General features: G+C 42.5%; 1 protein-coding gene across 1 annotated transcript in view; it reads left to right on the top strand.

Annotated features, from left to right (window-relative positions):
• The window catches only part of LOC126263586 (probable cytochrome P450 6d5), a 158429-nt gene that overhangs the window by 100401 nt on the left and 36775 nt on the right, over positions 1-21253 (top strand). Inside the window, exon 4 of the mRNA XM_049960679.1 lies at positions 10855-11027. Coding sequence (XP_049816636.1) covers positions 10855-11027 — 173 coding nt within the window. The remainder of the gene's footprint in view (positions 1-10854; positions 11028-21253) is intronic.

The raw sequence follows: 21253 nt of genomic DNA, 5'->3' as shown, positions 1-21253 counted from the left end.
TTTTGTAATTGGGTGAATATTTTTCAAACACCTTGAATTTTTCTCAACAGTACATGGAATTAGTTTGGTGCAGAGAGAGTGGCACAGTGGAAGAGATGCAGTGAGGATGGTTCAGTCATGGACGTGAAGTGAGGGTGGTGCAGTGTCAGTGGTACAGCAAGGTGGTGCAGTGACAGAGATGCAGTGAGGGTGATGTAGTGAGGGAGATGCAGTGAAGGTGGTGCAGTGTGGGTGATGTTGTATGGGGGATCGAGTAAAGGTGATACAATGAGGCAGACGCAGTGAGGGTGGTGCAGCGAGGATGATACAGTGAGAGTGGGGCAGTGGGGGAGATGCATGACGGTAGTGCAATGAGGAAGATGCAGCGAGATTGGTGCAGTGAGACAGATGCAAAGAGGGTGTTGCAGCGAGGGTGGTGCACTGAGATAGATGCAATGAGGGAGAAGCAGTGATGGTGCTGCAGCGAAGAAGGTGCAATGAGGGTGGTGCAGTGAGGGACATGCAGTGAGGGTGGTGCAGTGAAAGTGGTGCAGTGAGAGTGGTGCAGTGAGAGTGAAGTACCCTAGTGATAGTGGTGCAGTGATGGTGGTGTAGTGAGGAAGATGCAGTAAGCGTGGTACACTGCTGGTGGTGCAGTGAGGATGATGCAGTGAGGATGATGGAGCGAGGAGAGACGCAGTGAGAGTGATTCAGTTCGAAGAAGATGGTACAGCGAGGGTGATGTAGTTGGGGTATTGTGGTAGTGTTATGTGGTAAGGGTATCGGAAACTCAGAAATCCAGGGAATTACTGGCAATTTATTTGCGTTAATTCAATTCAAGATTAATGGACAAACAACGAGCAGCATCAAGTGATAATAAACTACGAATACGTTTGTAGTTCGGTGGACTCTCGTCTTTTTGGTTATTTTCCTGACACAAGTCTACAGCAGCGGTGGGCAAATAGCTACCCATGTGCCACAAGCGGCTCGCTAAGGGTGTTAGTGTGAACAGCCCAAACGGTCGGAAGAATCCGCCTCGAACCGAGATTTCCTCCTCATGCGCGACGGAGATTTCCACTAGGACGGCCGCTTCAATAAAATAGCGCAGTGTAGATTCTATTCGTTAAAACCAAGCTGACACTCAGGCATTTCCGATTTACGGTAGTTCCCGACAACCACAACGCCGAGTGCAAACTTCGTTTATCTCAAATAGCACGATGCGCAGTACTTTCCTGGTTTATATGGTTTACTTCTATTTTGTCTGTGTAAAAGTAAATCCTTCCCCCATGAACCATGGACCTTGCCGTTGGTGGGGAGGCTTGCGTGTCTCAGCGATACATATGGCCGTACCGTAGGTGCAACCACAACGGAGGGGTATCTGTTGAGAGGCCAGACAAACATGTGGTTCCTGAAGAGGGGCAGCAGCCTTTTCAGTAGTTGCAGGGGCAACAGTCTGGATGATTGACTGATTTGGCCTTGTAACATTAACCAAAACGGCCTTGCTGTGCTGGTACTGCGAACGGCTGAAAGCAAGGGGAAACTACAGCCGTAATTTTTCCCGAGGGCATGCAGCTTTAATGTATGATTAAATGATGATGGCGTCCTCTTGGGTAAAATATTCCGGAGGTAAAATAGTCCCCCATTCGGATCTCCGGGCGGGGACTACTCAAGAGGACGTCGTTATCAGGAGAAAGAAAACTGGCATTCTACGGATCGGAGCGTGGAATGGTCAGATCCCTTAATCGGGCAGGTAGGTTAGAAAATTTAAAAAGGGAAATGGATAGGTTAAAGTTAGATATAGTGGGAATTAGTGAAGTTCGGTGGCAGGAGGAACAAGACTTTTGGTCAGGTGATTACAGGGTTATAAATACAAAATCAAATAGGGGTAATGCAGGAGTACGTTTAATAATGAATAAAAAAATAGGAATGCGGGTTAGCTACTACAAACAGCATAGTGAACGCATTATTGTGGCCATGATAGACACAAAGCCCATGCCTACTACAGTAGTACAAATTTATATGCCAACTAGCTCCGCAGATGAAGAAGAAATTGATGAAATGTATGACGAGATAAAAGAAATTATTCAGGTAGTGAAGGGAGACGAAAATTTAATAGTCATGGGTGACTGGAATTCGTCAGTAGGAAAAGGGAGAGAAGGAAACATAGTAGGTGAATAGGGATTGGGGGGAAGAAATGAAAGAGGAAGCCGCCTTTTAGAATTTTGCACAGAGCATAACTTAATCATAGCTAACACTTGGTTCAAGAATCATAAAAGAAGGTTGTATACCTGGAAGAATCCTGGATATACTAAAAGGTATCAGATAGATTATATAATGGTAAGACAGAGATTTAGGAACCAGGTTTTAAATTGTAAGACATTTCCAGGGGCAGATGTAGATTCTGACCATAATCTATTGGTTATGAACTGCAGATTGAAACTGAAGAAACTGCAAAAAGGTGGGAATTTAAGGAAATGGGACCTGGATAAACTGAAAGAACCAGAGGTTGTACAGAGTTTCAGGGAGAGCATAAGGGAACACCTGACAGGAATGGGGGAAAGAAATACAGTAGAAGAAGAATGGGTAGCTCTGAGGGATGAAGTAGTGAAGGCAGCAGAGGATCAAGTAGGTAAAAAGACGAGGGCTAATAGAAATCCTTGGGTAACAGAAGAAATATTGAATTTAATTGATGAAAGGAGAAAATATAAAAATGCAGTAAATGAAGCAGGCAAAAAGGAATACAAACGTCTCAAAAATGAGATCGACAGTAAGTGCAAAATGGCTAAGCAGGGATGGCTAGAGGACAAATGTAAGGATGTGGAGGCTTGTCTCACTAGGGGTAAGATAGATACTGCCTACAGGAAAATTAAAGAGCCCTTTGGAGAGAAGAGAACCACTTGTATGAATATCAAGAGCTCAGATGGCAACCCAGTTCTAAGCAAAGAAGGGAAGGCAGAAAGGTGGAAGGAGTATATAGAGTATGCAAGGGCGATGTACTTGAGGACAATATTATGGAAATGGAAGAGGATGTAGATGAAGATGAAATGGGAGATAAGATACTGTGTGAAGAGTTTGACAGAGCACTGAAAGACCTGAGTCGAAACAAGGCCCCGGGAGTAGACAACATTCCATTAGAACTACTGATGGCCTTGGGAGAGCCAGTCATGACAAAACTCTACTATCTGGTGAGCAAGATGTAAGAGACAGGCGAAATACCCACAGACTTCAAGAAGAATATAATAATTCCAATCCCAAAGAAAGCACCGAGCGAGGTGGCGCAGTGGTTAGACACTGGACTCGCATTCGGGAGGACGACGGTTCAATCCCGCGTCCGGCCATCCTGATTTAGGTTTTCCGTGATTTCCCTAAATCAGTCCAGGCAAATGCCGGGATGGTTCCTCTGAAAGGGCACGGCCGACTTCCTTCCCCATCCTTCCCTAATCCGATGAGACCGATGACCACGCAGTCTGGTCTCCTTCCCCAAACCAACTAACCAACCAACCCAAAGAAAGCAGGTGTTGACAGATGTGAAAATTACCGAACTATCAGTTTAATAAGTCACAGCTGCAAAATACTAACGCGAATTCTTTACAGACGAATGGAAAAACTGGTAGAAGCGGACCTCGGGGAAGATCAGTTTGGATTCCGTAGAAATGTTGGAACACGTGAGGCAATACTAACCTTACGACTTATCTTAGAAGAAAGATTAAGAAAAGGCAAACCTACGTTTCTACCATTTGTAGACTTAGAGAAAGCTTTTGACAATGTTGACTGGAATACTCTCTTTCAAATTCTGAAGGTGGCAGGGGTAAAATACAAGGAGCGAAAGGCTATTTACAATTTGTACAGAAACCAGATGTCAGTTATAAGAGTCGAGGGGCATGAAAGGGAAGCAGTGGTTGGGAAAGGAGTGAGACAGGGTTGTAGCGTCTCCCCGATGTTATTCAATCTGTATATTGAGCAAGCAGTAAAGGAAACAAAAGAAAAATTCGGAGTAGGTATTAAAATTCATGGAGAAGAAGTAAAAACTTTGAGGTTCGCCGATGACATTGTAATTGTGTCAGAGACAGCAAAGGACTTGGAAGAGCAGTTGAACGGAATGGACAGTGTCTTGAAAGGAGGATATAAGATGAACATCAACAAAAGCAAAACGAGGATAATGGAATGTACTCAAATTAAATCGGGTGATGCTGAGGGGATTAGATTAGGAAATGAGACACTTAAAGTAGTAAAGGAGTTGTGCTATTTAGGGAGTAAAATAACTGATGATGGTCGAAGTAGAGAGGATATAAAATGAAGACTGGCAATGCCAAGGAAATCGTTTCTGAAGAAGAGAAATTTGTTAACATCTAGTGTAGATTTAAGTGTCTGGAAGTCGTTTCTGAAAGTATTTGTATGGAGTGTAGCCAGGTATGGAAATGAAACGTGGACGATAACCAGTTTGGACAAGAAGAGAATAGAAGCTTTCGAAATGTGGTGCTACAGAAGAATGCTGAAGATAAGGTGGGTAGATCACGTAACTAATGAGGAGGTATTGAATAGGATTGGAGAGAAGAGAAGTTTGTGGCACAACTTGACTAGAAGTAGGGATCGGTTGGTAGGACGTGTTTTGAGATATCAAGGGATCACAAGTTTAGCATTGGAGGGCAGCGTGGAGGGTAAAAATCGTAGAGGGAGACCAAGAGATCAATACACTAAGCAGATTCAGAAGGATGTAGGTTGCAGTAGGTACTGGGAGATGAAGAAGCTTGCACAGGATAGAGTAGCATGGAGAGCTGCATCAAACCAGTCTCAGGACTGAAGACCACAACAACAACAAAAGTAAATCTATAAATTTTCATCTTTAGCGAAAGAATGAACTCCCCGAAAAAGCTGTAAAATCATTATGAATATCATGAGTTCAGTGACAAATGGAGAACACTTATTTCATTATCAATACAGAAAATAAAACTGTGTTTGTTGTGTCATGTACCGATAGTCTTATTTAAGAAGTACAATTACGAAGGAGAAAGCGAATTTGGCTGCAAACTTTCGAATGACGAACGCAAAATTAAAGCTGTGGAGTGTGCGAAAACGCAAGAAACATTATTTACAAAGCAATCATCACTTAAAAATAGCACTACAGAAGCAAGTTTTGTGTTAACGTATAACTTGCTAAATACACCAAGCCTTTTCGGATGCCGAGTTTATTAAGTACTGTATGCTAAAGTGTGCAAGTATATTATGTCCTGATGTTAGAAGCAGATTTGAAAGCATTTCATTGTTAAGAAGGACTAAAACGAAGCGCATTGACTTAGTGACGGACAGAGGAACTTACACAACAGCTGGAGGCTGCGAGAGTTAGTTTGATTTTCTTTGACAATAGATGAGTACGCAGATCACGAATACACTGCGCAGTTACTTACCTTTATCAGTGGAATTAATGAAAATTTCGTCATCATACAGGAATTACTTGGCCTGGAATCAACGAAAGGTACAACCGATGGTCAAGACTTGCTTGAACGCGCTGTGATATTCGTGGAGAAAAGTGGCTTGTCCTGGGACAAAAGGGCAATCATTACAACAGATGGGACCAGAGCTTTCGTTGGGAATAATTTTGTCATAGTTAAGCTTTCCAAAAACAAGTTACATGTGTAAGACACAGAGAGTGATATCGAGTCTTTTTCTTTGCATTTTCTAACAGAAGAGCCTTTGTAGAGGTGTAATGGACTTAAAGCAAGTGGCAGACAATATTGTTGCTATGGTGAAAATAACAAGAGGAAGGGCACTCCATCATAGAAAGGTCAAATCTTTTCTTGTATAGTCAGAGTATGAAGAGGTAATTCACCACAACAATGTGACGTGGTTCAGCTTTGGCAAAGTGCTAAAAAGAGTTTGGGTATTGCAGAATGAAATCCTCTTATTTCTGGACACAAAGGAGATATGATTATGTTACAATAATAGGATGTGACGAGTCGAGATATGAGATGTTGTTCTCAGCTAATGTATTTGAGAAACAGAAGGAACAGAATGTGACACTGGTGCGAAAGGAGACATGTAGCAGTACTCAAATCAAAACTAGGTATATTTGCAAGGTAAACAGGTGAAGGCAATTTTTGTCATTTACTTTTCCTACGAAAAGAGAATCCGCCTGGGAGTGTTTCTCTTAAGATTAAGGATTATCTGCAGTGTTTGGAGGTCGAAGTTACAAGAAGAATTTGGGACTCTGAGAAAAGTGAGCCTCAGTTCAATTTGCCCTCACATCCGATCATTGCTGGTATTGACACAGCACCTGAGGACCTGAAACTTGAATTTTTGACATTTAGTCAGACCATGCTGTGGAAGAAGTGTTTAATGTTGCAACGGTAGTCGTCTTTTCCAAATCTTCGTCTGCTGAAAAATTCCTATGTCTGACAAAAATTTGCTTTGAAAATATTCACTATATTAAGGTCCATATACAGCGTATTCCGAAATTTCCGCAACAGACTTCTATGTCTTGTAGAGGGGAGTGAGTAGATAATATTTTGAATGGGAACACATGCTCGGGAACGTACCGTTTCCGTGCTAGAACCATTTGAAACCATGTTGGTAACGCGACCACTTTTATTAGTAATTGACTAGGCGTGACTCAGTACATGACTTGTTTTATAATTCCACTCATTAACAGCCAAGGGAACTGCCCGTGTACTCGTTGACGGGTTCTCTGTCACGTGATGCAGAACGGCCTCTTCCCATTTGGGCGTCTCCTTGGAGCGTCACAGTGACGTCTGCTGACGGTGAGGGTACCCGTTCTCGAAGGCGCTGCGTGATGATGGCGAAAAGGGTATGCGGTGCAGTCGGACGATGTGGAAAACGATCTCGATAAAGGCGGCGAGCACCTCGTCCATTACCGTGAGTTTCGCCATTTAGAAGGATCAAGTCGGTGTATTCTGCAAACGTATACTCTACCATGTTGCTCTGACACCGCAGACACGTGACTGAGGCTCGAACGATGTCCGAGAGGTAGGGTAGGCGTCAAATGACGTCAGCTGATCCGACATAATTACCTCTCCCCCCACCATGATTACTCTGTTTTCAAACGGTAATAGGACGGACACGGTGCGTTTCCGAACATGAGTTCATAGCTACAATATTATGTAATCCCTCCCCTCTACAAGTCCTATAAGTTTGTAACTGGAATTTCCGAACACCGTGCATATTTTCCCTGAACAGTAGGTGTGAAAGTAATGCTCTTTTACAGTCTGCGACGAGCATCTCAACAAGCAGTCTCAGACGTGATTTTTTTTAAAAAAAGTACCTGTAGCTAAAGATGGTATGAAATTACCACAAGAAATAATAAACTTAATCAAAGTGCCACAATTCTATTTGATTTACATTTATTGATTTTTATGATACAATTTCTCCTTTTACAGAAATGCGAAGTTAGCTAATGAATGCCATCTCCGCTTCTACAAAGTGAACCCCGAAACAAAATAATTGCCCACTCTCGATCTACGGAGATTCAGAAGTTTGATTTAAGCTATTAGGCATTTTTTAAAATTTTTATACCATCAGCTGATTAAATGAGGGATTGGATGTTGTTGTTCTTGTGGTTTTCAGTCCTGAGACTGGTTTGATGCTGCTCTCCATGCCAATCTATCCTGTGCAAGCTCCTTCATCTCCCAGTACCTACTGCAACCTACATCCTTCTGAATCTGCTTAGTGTATTAATCTCTTGGTCTCCCTCTACGATTTTTACCCTCCACGCTACCCTCCAATGCCAAATTTGTGATCCCTTGATGTCTCAACAGATGTCCTACCAACCGATCCCTTCTTGTAGTCAAGTTGTGCCACAAACTTCTCTTCTCCCCAATCCTATTCAATACCTCCTCATTAGTTACGTGATCTACCCACCTAATATTCAGCATTCCTCTGTAGCACCACATTTCGAAAGCTTCTATTCTCTTCTTGTCCGAACCATTTATTGTCCATGTTTCACTTCCATACATGGCTACACTCCATACCTTTCAGAAACGACTTAAATCTATACTCGATGTTAACAAATTTCTCTTCTTCAGAAACGCTTTCCTTGCCATTGCCTGTCTACATTTTATATCCTCTCTACTTCGACCGTCATCAGTTATTTTGCTCCTCAAATAGCAAAACTCCTTTACTACTTTAAGACTCTCATTTCCTAATCTAATTCCCTCAGCATCATCCGACTTAATTCGACTACATTCCATTATCCTCGTTTTGCTTTTGTTGATGTTCATCTTATATCCTCCCTTCAAGACACTATCAATTCCGTTCAACTGCCCTTCCAAGTCCTTTGCTGTCTCTGACACAATTACAATGTCATCGGTGAACCTTAAAGTTTTTATTTCTTCTCCATGGATTTTAATACCTACTCCGAATTTTTCTTTCGTTTCCTTTACTGCTTGCTCAATATACAGATTGAATAACATCGGGGAGAGGCTACAACCCTGTCTCACTCCTTTCCCAACCACTGCTTCCCTTTCATGCCCCTCGACTCTTATAACTGCCATCTGGTTTCTGTACAAATTGTAAATAGCCTTTCGCTCCCTGTATTTTACCCCTGCCACCTTTAGAATTTGAAAGAGAGTATTCCAGTCAACATTGTCAAAAGCTTTCTCTAAGTCTACAAATGCTAGAAATGTAGGTTTGCCTTTCCTTAATCTTTCTTCTAAGTCGTAGGGTCAGTATTGCCTCACGTGTTCCAACATTTCTACGGAATCCAAACTGATCTTCCCCGAGATCGGCTTCTACCAGTTTTTCCATTCGTCTGTAAAGAATTCGTGTCAGTATTTTGCAGCTGTGACTTATTAAACTGATAGTTCGGTAATTTTCACATCTGTCAACACCTGCTTTCTTTGGGATTGGAATTATTATATTCTTCTTGAAGTCTGAGGGTATTTCGCCTGTCTCGTACATCTTGCTCACCAGATGGTAGAGTTTTGTCAGGACTGGCTCTCCCAAGGCTGTCAATAGTTCTAATGGAATGTTGTCTACTCCTGGGGCCTTGTTTCGACTCAGGTCTTTCAGTGCTCTGTCAAACTCTTCACGCAGTGTCTTATCTCCCATTTCATCTTCATCTACATCCTCTTCCATTTCCATAATATTGTCCTCAAGTACATCGCCCTTGTATAGACTATATACTCCTTCCACCTTTCTGTTTTCCCCTCTTTGCTTAGAACTGGGTTTCCATCTGAGCTCTTGATATTCATACAAGTGGCTCTCTTTTCTCCAAAGGTCTCTTTAATTTTCCTGTAGGCTGTATCTATCTTACCCCTAGTGAGACAAGCCTCCACATCTTTACATTTGTCCTCTAGCCATGCCTGCTTAGCCATTTTGCACTTCCTGTCGATTTCATTTTTGAGGCGTTTGTATTCCTTTTTGCCTACTTCATTTACTACATTTTTATATTTTCTCCTTTCATCAATTAAATTCAATATTTCTTCTGTTACCCAAGGATTTCTACTAGCCCTCGTCTTTTTACCTACTTGATCGTCTGCTGCCTTCACTACTTCATCCCTCAGAGCTACCCATTCTTCTTCTACTGTATTTCTTTCCCCCATTCCTGTAAATTGTTCCCTTATGCTCTCCCTCAAACTCTGTACAACCTCTGGTTTAGTCAGATTATCCACGTCCCATCTCCTTAAATTCCCACATTTTTGCAGTTTCTTCAGTTTTAATCTACAGGTCATAACCAATAGATTGTGGTCAGAGTCCACATCTGCCCCTGGAAATGTCCTACAATTTAAAACCTGGTTTCTAAATCTCTGTCTCACCATGATATAATCTGATACCTTTTAGTATCTCCAGGATTCTTCCATGTATACAACCTTCTTTTATGATTCTTGAACCAAGTGTTAGCTATGATTAAGTTATGCTCTGTGCAAATTCTAAAAGACGGCTTCCTCTTTCATTTCTTAGCCTCAATCCACATTCACCTACTATGATTCCTTCTCTCCCTTTTCGTACTGTCGAATTCCAGTCACCCATGACTATTAAATTTTCGTCTCCCTTCACTACCTGAATAATTTCTTTTATTTCATCACACATTTCTTCAATTTCTTCATCATCTGCAGAGCTAGTTGGCATATAAGCTTGTACTACTGTAGTAGGCGTGGGCTTCGTGTCTATCTTGGCCACAATAATGCGTTCACTATGCTGTTTGTAGTAGCTTACCCGCACTCCTATTTTTTCATTCATTATTAAACCTACTCCTGCATTACCCCTATTTGATTTTGTATTTATAACCCTGTATTCGCCTGACCAAAAGTCTTGTTTCTCCTGCCACCGAACTTCACTAATTCCCAATATATCTAACTTCAACCTATCCATTTCCCTTTTTAAATTTTCTAATATACCTACCCGATTAAGGGATCTGACATTCCACGCTCCGATCCGTAGAACGCCAGTTTTCTTTCTCCTGATAACGACGTCCTCTTGAGTAGTCCCCGCCCGGAGATCCGAATGGGGGACTATTTTATCTCCGGAATATTTTACCCAAGAGGACGCCATCATCATTTAATCATACATTAAAGCTGCATGCCCTAGGTAAAAATTACAGCTGTAGAGTCCCCTTGCTTTCAGCAAGACCATTTTGGTTAGTGTTACAAGGCCAGATCAGTCAATCATCCAGACTGTTGCCCCTGCAACTACTGAAAAGGCTGCTGCCCCTCTTCAGGAACCACACGTTTGTCTGGCCTCTCAACAGATACCCCTCCGATGTGGTTGCACCTACAGTACGGCCATCTGTATCGCTGAGGCACGCAAGTCTCCCCACCAACGTCAAGGTCCATGGTTCATGGGGGGAGGGGGGATTGGATAGCTTAGGGTTGTTCACGTCCTAAAGACAGTTCAGGCAATGACGACGACTTCTTCGAGTTGCAGACGCTGCAGCCGGCAGCGGAGCGCCTCGGCCGCCGGCTCGCTTCCAGCTCTTCCCGTAGCGGCGCCACCGTCGCCGACGCGCACCGCCTGGCCAGCGACTTCGCCGCGGAGGTCATCGCCGAGGCTGTGCTGGGCCTCCGTAGGGCTCCAGGGGACGCAGACCACCCGGCACTGTGAGTTCCTCGCCAACACAGCAAATTAGCTGCCTCGACTGTGCGAGTATGTCAGAGTTATACAGGGTGGACCATTTTGAAATTCAGTAAGAAATAAATCGGGATGGAGATGAGATGCAGCAAAATGTGTGTGACAAAGTGGGTCATGCGTTGTTTCTAATGGCCACGACCTTAGACGTGATTTTCATGGTGTTTTGGAGGTTAAAGCGATTTTTTAAAATGGGAACCCAAATATTTAATTTAAGATTTAAAATGAGCCACAAATTTTACGTATAAAATGTTACATTATTCAAGGTCATGGCAAGGTTCAGTCATGGTCAAATAGGCAAATCGTTTTTAGTTCTAGTAGGGATTTAGTCGGAAAAGAGGAGGGATACAGCAAAATACAATGTTATATGCATATCGGAATGGTGATAAGGGGTCACATGCCATTATCAATAACGACGGTTTTAAGGGTAATTACCGAAGGTCATTCGAAGATTGAGTTTCTTTTTCATGGAAACTCCTGTTTGTGACGTCGGATTTCGGAAGAGAAGACAGAGATATGAACTTTAAGTTTAATTACAGTTTTTATTGGCAAAATAATACATTACAGCTTACAAATGCTATTGTGGCACTTGCGAAACAGAACAAACGTAGACTATTGATTTGGAAGTCGTTGAATGAGTCCCCTCGCCTCTCATTCCTCGGGATGCCCCTTACAGTTTTTATTTAACACTGCATATTGCTATGTCCCTCATCTGTTCAAAAGTAATCCCTATTAAAACTACAAACATGTTTATTTGACCTTCAGTGAACTATCCATGACCGTGGATAATGTATCATTTTCAACGTAAAACTTACCGCTCTTTTCAAATCTTGTATCAAATATTACGGTTTTTATTTTTTTTTAAATCTCTTTAACTTCCAAATCATCTTGAAAATCACGTTCAAGGTCACGACCGTTAGTAGCAAAGCGAGACCCTCTTTGCCACCAACAGCTTTTATCTGAAACAATGGGGCAAGTTGAAACTTTATGCTAGACAGGTATTCGAACCCGAGTCTGCTGCTTACTAGGCAGACGTGCTGACTGCACACTATGGCATCTGGACACAGTGTAACCATAACTGCATGTACTATTTTAGGATGTCTCCCGTCAGACCCAAATTCTTATCTTATGCCACACACTACCGATATAGCTGGAACTGATGGAACTGATACCCCGTGGTACACAAAACAGGTCCGAACTCTGTTGCAGAGGCAACGGAAAAAGCATGCGAAGTTCAGAAGAACGCGAAATCGCGAAGATTGGCTAAAATTTACAGACGTGCGAAATTTGGCACGGACTTCAATACGAGATGCCTTTAATAGGTTCCACAACGAAACATTGTCTCGAAATTTGGTAGAAAATCCTAAGAAATTCTGGTCGTATGTAAAGTACACAAGCGGCAAGACGCAGTCAATACCTTCGCTGCGCAGTGCCGATGGTACTGTTACCGAAGACTGTGCCGCTAAAGCGGAGTTATTGAACGCAGTTTTCCGAAATTCCTTCACCAGGGAAGATGAATGGAATATTCCAGAATTTGAAACACGAACAGCTGCTAGCATGAGTTTCTTAGAAGTAGATACCTTAGGGGTTGCGAAGCAACTCAAATCGCTTGATACCGGCAAGTCTTCAGGTCCAGATTGTATACCGATTAGGTTCCTTTCAGATTACGCTGATACAATAGCTCCCTACTTAGCACTCATATACAACCGCTCGCTCACCGATAGATCTGTACTGCAGATTGGAAAATTGCGCAGGTCGCACCAGTGTTTAAGAAGGGTAGTGGGAGTAATCCATCTAACTACAGACCTATATCATTGACGTCGGTTTGCAGTAGGGTTTTGGAGCATATACTGTATTCAAACATTATGAATCACCTCGAAGGGAACGATCTATTGATACGTAATCAGCATGGTTTCAGAAAACATCGTTCTTGTGCAACGCAGCTAGCTCTTTATTCGCACGAAGTAATGGCCGCTATCGACAGGGGATCTCAAGTTGATTCCGTATTTCTAGATTTCCGGAAAGCTTTTGACACCGTTCCTCACAAGCGAGTTCTAATCAAGCTGCGGGCCTATGGGGTATCGTCTCAGTTGTGCGACTGGATTCGTGATTTCCTGTCAGGAAGGTCGCAGTTCGTAGTAATAGACGGCAAATCATCGAGTAAAACTGAAGTGATATCAGGTGTTCCCCAGGGAAGCGTCCTGGGAGCTCTGCTGTTCCTGATCTATATAAATGACCTGGGTGATAATCTGAGCAGTTCTCGTAGGTTGTTCGCAGATGATGCTGTAATTTACCGTCTAGTAAGGACATCCGAAGACCAGTATCAGTTGCAAAGCGATTTAGAAAAGATTGCTGTATGGTGTGGCAGGTGGCAGTTGACGCTAAATAACGAAAAGTGTGAGGTGATCCACATGAGTTCCAAAAGAAATCCGTTGGAATTCGATTACTCGATAAATAGTACAATTCTCAAGGCTGTCAATTCAACTAAGTACCTGGGTGTTAAAATTACGAACAACTTCAGTTGGAAAGACCACATAGATAATATTGTGGGGAAGGCGAGCCAGAGGTTGCGTTTCATTGGCAGGACACTTAGAAGATGCAACAAGTCCACTAAAGAGACAGCTTACACTACACTCGTTCGTCCTCTGTTAGAATATTGCTGCGCGGTGTGGGATCCTTACCAGGTGGGATTGACGGAGGATATCGAAAGGGTGCAAAAAAGGGCAGCTCGTTTTGTATTATCACGTAGTAGGGGAGAGAGTGTGGCAGATATGATACGCGAATTGGGATGGAAGTCATTACAGCAAAGACGTTTTTCATCGCGGCGAGATCTATTTACGAAATTTCAGTCACCAACTTTCTCTTCCGAATGCGAAAATATTTTGTTGAGCCCAACCTACATAGGTAGGAATGATCATCAAAATAAAATAAGAGAAATCAGAGCTCGAACAGAAAGGTTTAGGTGTTGGTTTTTCCCGCGCGCTGTTCGGGAGTGGAATCGTAGAGAGATAGTATGATTGTGGTTCGACGAACCCTCTGCCAAGCACTTTAATGTGAATTGCAGAGTAGTCATGTAGATGTAGTGCACCTGCTCATTAGCCTCATTAATAACGGCATCTCGTGACTCCCGTAAGAGTTCGAGCTTGGTATGCATCTGCACTGAAGGGATCATTCGCCATCTTCGCCTTAATTATATGTACATGGTGTCTGTTCTTTCGGACATGTGATGTGTGGCATAAGCTGAGAATTTGGGTTAACAGGAGGTATGCTAGGGAAGTCTCTACGGTTGTGATGACCGGTCTGTCTCGATGGCGTAGTGGTCAGCACATCTGCCTAGTAAGTGGGAGACCTGGGTTCTAATCCAAGCCCGGCACAAATTTTCAACTTGCCCAGTGATATAAATCAGTGCCCATCGGCAGCTAAAGTGTTTAATTCCTTTGTGTCTGTATCAAAGATAGTTGACAATGTGAGTGAAGAGATGAAATAACATACACGTAACTGTACTTGGTCTGTAATCACTTCCAATGATGGTCCAGTGCTTGTTCGTGATGGGCATGAAAAGAAATGTCGGCATATTGTAAATTAGTGAATCAAATCTCAACCTCTCACCACTAGATTAACCATACTGTTGGAACTTCTTGGCAGATTAAAACTGTGTGCGAGACCGAAACTCGAACTAGGGACCTTTGCCTTTCGCGGGCAAGTGCTCTACTAGCTGAGTTACCCAAGCACGACTCACGGCCCATCCTCACAGCTTTATTTTCGCAAGTAACTAATCTGTTACCTTCCAAACTTCTCCTACCTTCCAGAGCACTTGTGAAAAGTCTCTGTTGGATTCCTTTCATGTTAATTTCTTAAATCTGTTGTCATTTACGGCATAAATTCCTCTTCTAAATTTACTGTGGCGTTTCTGACTATCTGGGAGGAGACTGAGTAGTGGAACGTGTTACTTTTACACATAAACAAGAACGATCTGTCACACTACTACACTTTAAAACACAGTTTATATGTAATTCATGTCACACAGTCTCATACGGAACCTACATCCGCTTTCTTTTATATACTGTATATGATAAGATATTGTCATCCCCCTTCCCTTCTGTGTGAGCGGATGAATGAGCAAATGTATTTTTAGTTGCATGCTTGAGGGTAGCAGACAAGCCTGTCTGTAAGAGAACAGTAGGACCAACGTCGGAACAGGTAGCTACGCTTTCTAAAAGCAGAGAGGTTTCTATAGTATGGTCCTGTCCGTCCCTTGTCATGTTGGTATAGGAAGCTGCCTCTCTGGCCACTTCCGTTTGTATTTGTGAGCCACCCTCAGGAAGGGACCACGGCAGTCTGTCCGCTGCGAGCGTCTGAAGTGGTAAGATCTCCGGCTAAGCGCGTGTCTGCTAAGTCCGTAGGACAATGGATTTCTTAAGTTCAGCCTAACTGAAAATTTAATCACCTTTATTTCAGGTTTAGCTCTAAAATATCTAATGTTATCTTAAATTGCAATGCAGTGTGATTCGAGTGTACAGTTCAGAATATCTTCCAGTAGTTGCTTTGTCACTACTTTATTAGTGAAGTAGAACCACGTGTTGATCAGTAACTCTAACTAAGATCATCAATCTTAAATGGGAATGTGCGTGAGATTATAACGTCTCGTCTTGACAATATTTTTCAATATTGCAACTTTTCTTTATGTTCAACCCACGTGGGGTGTACTTTGTGAGACCAGTACCACGCGCTTATACAATTGTTTGACCCATCAGGTTAATGGTAAGACGATAGTAACCAGTTCGAGGTCTTTCTTTTGTAAATTGCATTTCGATGTAATTTATTTTAATCATCAAAATTATTGTGGAGTTACGCTCTTTGTGTAAACCAAGTTGACCACGTGTAGCGTGTGGTGTAATCATCAAAGTAGCCCTCAGCTATTCTTTTCGGGAAGATTTCACAGAGAGTTAGTATGAAATTAGTATACCAGTGTGTGGTAATTTCATGACTGACAGGATTGCGCTACGAACGTAACTACTTTGGGTGAAAATTGAATCGGTTGGTTGTGATTAATTTCCTCTTGCATATGTTTCAACGTTCTTCGTGTGTTATTTTATGAATGCAGTGTTGTATGCAGTCTCCCAATCTTGGCTCCATATTTGATGTCTTCCGTAAGATTACAAACTCACATTTTCACAATCCTAAATAAGGCACCATTTTAGTTATGAATCAAGTTTAATATGCTGAAATTTCAATGATCAATGTTAAAATAAATTTACAAATATAAACTGATTTATTTCTTTTTATTTAAATTCTCTGTTATATATATATATATATATATATATATATATATATATATATATATATATATATATATATATATATATATCACCGGTTGTCGTATGACTATTAAAAGATTATTATTAATGTTTGTCTGGTTGAAATTGGGTAAGCTAGACTGGATACCTGGTGAAACAGTTGCTCAGTAATGCAAGGTTAACTTCCCCAGACAGCTCACAGCTTTTAACCCGCTTTTATTGTCTATCAGCACCTATTTCATAACAAATTAAAGCAACAACGTTACACTTGCCCACAAAAGACAAAGGTTCCGACTTCGAGTCTTGGTCCGACAGACAGTTTTAATCTGCTTGGAAGTTTCATATCAGTGCACACTCTGCTGCAGAGTGGAAATTTCATTCCGAACTCAAGATGTTGTTAATACGGTTACCAGATATGCTTTAGTCACCGTCGTTAAAAGAGCTCACTCGTCGCTATGAAGCATTGTGGAAGCTGTAGAACTGGCAGCAGGTGGTCGTGTGAAGTGGCGTGTGTCTACCAGTAAGTTGTATGCAATCAGCGCAGTAAGATAGGTAGACGTGAAGAGCGAAACAGAAAGGCAGAGAGCACCTGTCGGATTTGGACGAGTCCATGATCACACCGTGAATGAAACAGCCCCATTTCCTGATGTATCAGACTATCCAAAGTGTATACGCAGTGTTGTATCACACACAGCCCTGCAAGTTGGCGTAAAAAGTAAAGGGCGTACAATGAGTGTCACTCCTCGTCAATCGGTTCCAAACCCGACAGGAATTTCTGTCAGTGAATGCTGGTCCGAATGAACCAGTTTACGAGCGAAGATTACGAAGTGGGCATTTGGATTTGGGTGCCTCGCAAAAGGCCATTGATCACAGTTGTACATAAAGCTGCGTATCTTCAAAGGGTCAAACCGGCACTGCCGTATTTGTGGAAGGAGGGGGGGAGGGGGGGTGCGACTTTTGGGCTTATGGCCTCCCCCCTCCCCAGCAATGTGAAATTATACACATGTTCTTCTTTCAGACCTGCACACAATATCGTAATACTATGGGCAGAAAACAAGAGCTAAAATCGTCTTTGCTTCAGTATGTCAAGAACGGGGTTGTATGCTGTTACTAACTGCCATCGGCATACTGCTTCCGATAGACTCCGCGAAAACTCTCTGGAAACTGACGTGAGTGTTCATTGTGATTGTTTAAGAGTAAATAGTGTCTTTAAGCATTAAAGCTTATTTATTTCAATAACATGCTCCATTACATAGGAACATTACATGTTTTCTGCTTTCTTTTAGTAACATGTATCAGTTTACCATCAATGCTGAATTAAATGTAGAGTTTTACGAGCTCAGTCTCAGTACATTACAGTAGCCGTAAATGAACGTTAGTGAATACAGAAACAGTGCACATTACAGAGGTGATGGCCACACAGTCGTAGAATGCGCTGACCAGGAGATGATCTAGTTCGTTTCCTTCCTTCTCTGCTTTACCGTTTGTTAAGTTGTTGAATGATCTAGTTTGTTTCCTAACGATTCTCTGCTTTACCGTTTGTTAAATTGTTGATACTACATTGTTGCGAAAGCCAGTTTTATTGAAGCTAGTATAATAACATCTTGATTTTGAGAGCTAAGAAAATACATCCCAAAACCAAAAATGGAACCATTTTCAACTACTTCTCCAAAACAAGAAACTGTGTCCTGTCAGACCGGAAAAATGGATGATCCTCAACAGGTGCCGCTGCTGCTGTTTTCAAACAATGGAAGCATTATTGCTAATTCAAAACCACCTTTGTCGGGTCCTGAACCAAATCAACGTCTTTTATTGACACAAGCTCCGACAATCCACCACCGTGCTGTAAGTGACTGCTTTCTGTCAAATAACGAAAAAGTTGATGACCACGTGAAGCTACATTATTTCCAAAAGCTTTTTGTACCCGATGCAGCTTACAAACTTCTCCTCACTTTGCAGAGTGGTTCAAACGGCTCTGAGCACTATGGGACTTAACCTGAGGTCATTAGTCCCCTAGAACTTAGAACTACTTAAGCCTAACTAACTTAAGGACATCACACATATCCATGCCCGAGGCAGGATTCGAACCTGCGACCGTAGCGGTCGCGCGGTTCCTGACTGTAGCGCCTAGAACCGATCGGCCACTCCGGCCGGCTTTGCAGAGTACCCAATATCGTAAGTTCAAACTAAGTTGGATGGAGACATATTTTTGGTTAGCGTACTCTTTCAAAGAGCTCTTTCTGTAATTGCTGTGCGATTTTCGCTAACAAGACAAGTTCGGGTAAAGGTAATCATCGAAATGTTGGAGCCCTGGCAACCTCCAAGTTCTCGAAGTGGAAGCATGCTCTCGAATATTTCAACATCCATACGATCAACGCTTACCATGAGGCTAGTGTAATCGGTGGCGACAATCTTCTCCACACGATGATGAACGAGACAAAAAATACAAAACGTCACCTGGACTAAGGCTTGGTGGTAGAGGTGGAAAAAAACTACAAAACGCATAGTCCGTATCATCTAGGCGGTGATTTTCTGTGGACATCAGGAGATTACATTAAGGGGACAAGGGAATTTCGGTCCTATTGAAGTTGAGAAACAAGACGACAAGAACATGGGTAACTTTTACCATATTCTAAAACATCGAACGAAAGGTGACATAAACCTACGAGCAAACTTGGAAGGAATTGGTAAACACGACAAATAGATTAGTGCCCCAGTCCTAATGTTTCATGTAACTGGTGAAGGAGTAACCCGATCTATAATTGAAAACTTGGTAAAATTTGGTCTCGATGTGTCATTTTTACGAGGACAAGGCTATGACGGTGCTGCGTCCATGTCGGCAAAAGCCCCTGGGGCTCATGTACTCATACAACAGGACTACACTTCAGTTGTATATTCTCAGTGTGCAGATCATAACTTCAATTTGTTTAGTCACCGACTCATGCAACATTACAAATGCCAGCAATTCACTAGGAACACTGCAAATAGTACGTAATTTCTTTGGGCCACCAAAGCGTAGGCAAATGTTAAATGATCCCCTTGAATCATTAACCGACGTTCGAGGCAGGAGTTTGAGACGTACCACACTCACTAGATGGACAGAGAGTCTACACAGCGCACAATACTTGAAAAAAACTGTCGAATACTTTGAGAGGTTGTAGTACTCATCAAAACAAGAAAAATAAGTCCATTAAACTTAGGTCCGGAAAGGCATACTTCCCGAGATAAACACGTGTTTATGGGGAAGGCTACGCGGCTATTGATTGTGGATATTAGCACAGTCGTTGCACTGGCTCTCCGTCAAATGTGTCGGCAGGGTATTATGATGTCTTACAGTATCCTACCTAACATTAGGCGGTCTGCAGTCAGTTGTGTGGTTCGAGTCGTGTTGTGGGTTACGTTAGTTATCGTCGTGTTAGTGTGCCTTATGGTACAGTACTTTCAACCATGGGTACGTATCATATCGTTTTACCTTCTTACAAACGCGGATTAACTTGTGTGTTTACTGTTATTGCGCTATTTATACGTACTAATGATGTAGTACTCTTACATTTTTCCTCTTACACCACATGCTAGCAACGGAAGCCTACTGCTCGACAAGTGAAATGGCGGATATGATATTCCGCAATGGTTTAGCAAGTGGACGTAGCTGCGAGCCTGTGCCCACTACGCTCAAAAATATCCACAGTGCAGAGTGACGTCTGGTAAGCTGTTCGGCAGACCTTTACAGCATCTGAAGGACACAAGTACCCTTCCACCTCGGAAGACTGACAGTCCGCACTCCTCACATGGAGGAACGTGTGCTATGTTTGGTGGAAGAAACCCATGGGAGCACTGTGCGTCGATTATCAGCAGCAGAAGGCGTGTCTCACTCCCTTACCTGTAGGTTGTTTCATGAACAATTGCTATATCCGTATCATCTGCAGAAAGTTCAGGCCCTAAGGCCGTAGAATCATCATGCCAGACAGCAGTTCTGTCAATGGCTGTTGTAGAAGTGTGCCGCGGATCCACTGCTCACATCCACGATTTTATTTGACGATGAGGTAGGATTCACAAGAGATGGTATTCTGAATTTCCATAGCCAGCATGTATGGACAGATGAAAATGCCCTAGCAATTCAGGAAAGATGCCATCAACACTGATTCTCATACAATGTATGGGCAGGCCTACTTGTCGATAGATTAATAGGGCTACACGTGATACCACAAACGTAACTGGAGCGTATTATTTCTCACTGATATATTGCCTACCTTTCTGGAGGCTGTGCCATTGCAATAACGAATACAAATGTGGTTGATGCATGATGGCGCACCAGCACACTTTCATCACAATATCCGCGGATATCTGAGGCAGATATTTGAGGACTGCTGGACTGGCCGTAGGGGCCCCACACCTTGGCCTGCTCCTTCTTCAGACCTCAATCCTCTGGACGTATGGTTATGGGGACACGTGAACGAATTGGTCTACACCACGCCAATCAACGGTGTGCGGACACTACAGGGTCGCGTCTTCAAAGAGTGCGTCATTCCTTACGCCAGAGGGTAGAGGAGTGCATTGTCATGAATGGACACCACGTTGAACACCTCCTCGAAACACGTGTTTACCGCAGAAATTACGCATTTCAGGATCCATGTTTATTGGACTTATCTCTGAAGGTATACATTTCCAGACCCAAGTTTATTGGGTTTCTTTTTCTTGTTCCGATGAGGACTGCCACCTCTCAAAGTATTCGACACTTTTTTGAACACCCTGTATATGGTTGTGTTGTTTCTGTTCTGGGGAATATTCAAGAATTTGACAACAAGCCCCACGTCCAACGACGCCATGTTAGCAGCCATCAAAAAAATGTTCAAATGTGTGTGAAATCTTATGGTACTTAACTGCTAAGGTCATCAGTCCCT

Source organism: Schistocerca nitens, chromosome 6 (genome assembly GCF_023898315.1).
Source record: "Schistocerca nitens isolate TAMUIC-IGC-003100 chromosome 6, iqSchNite1.1, whole genome shotgun sequence".
NCBI lineage: Eukaryota > Metazoa > Arthropoda > Insecta > Orthoptera > Acrididae > Schistocerca > Schistocerca nitens.
Note: the sequence above shows the minus strand (reverse complement) of the source record. Positions and strands in the feature narration are given on the sequence as shown.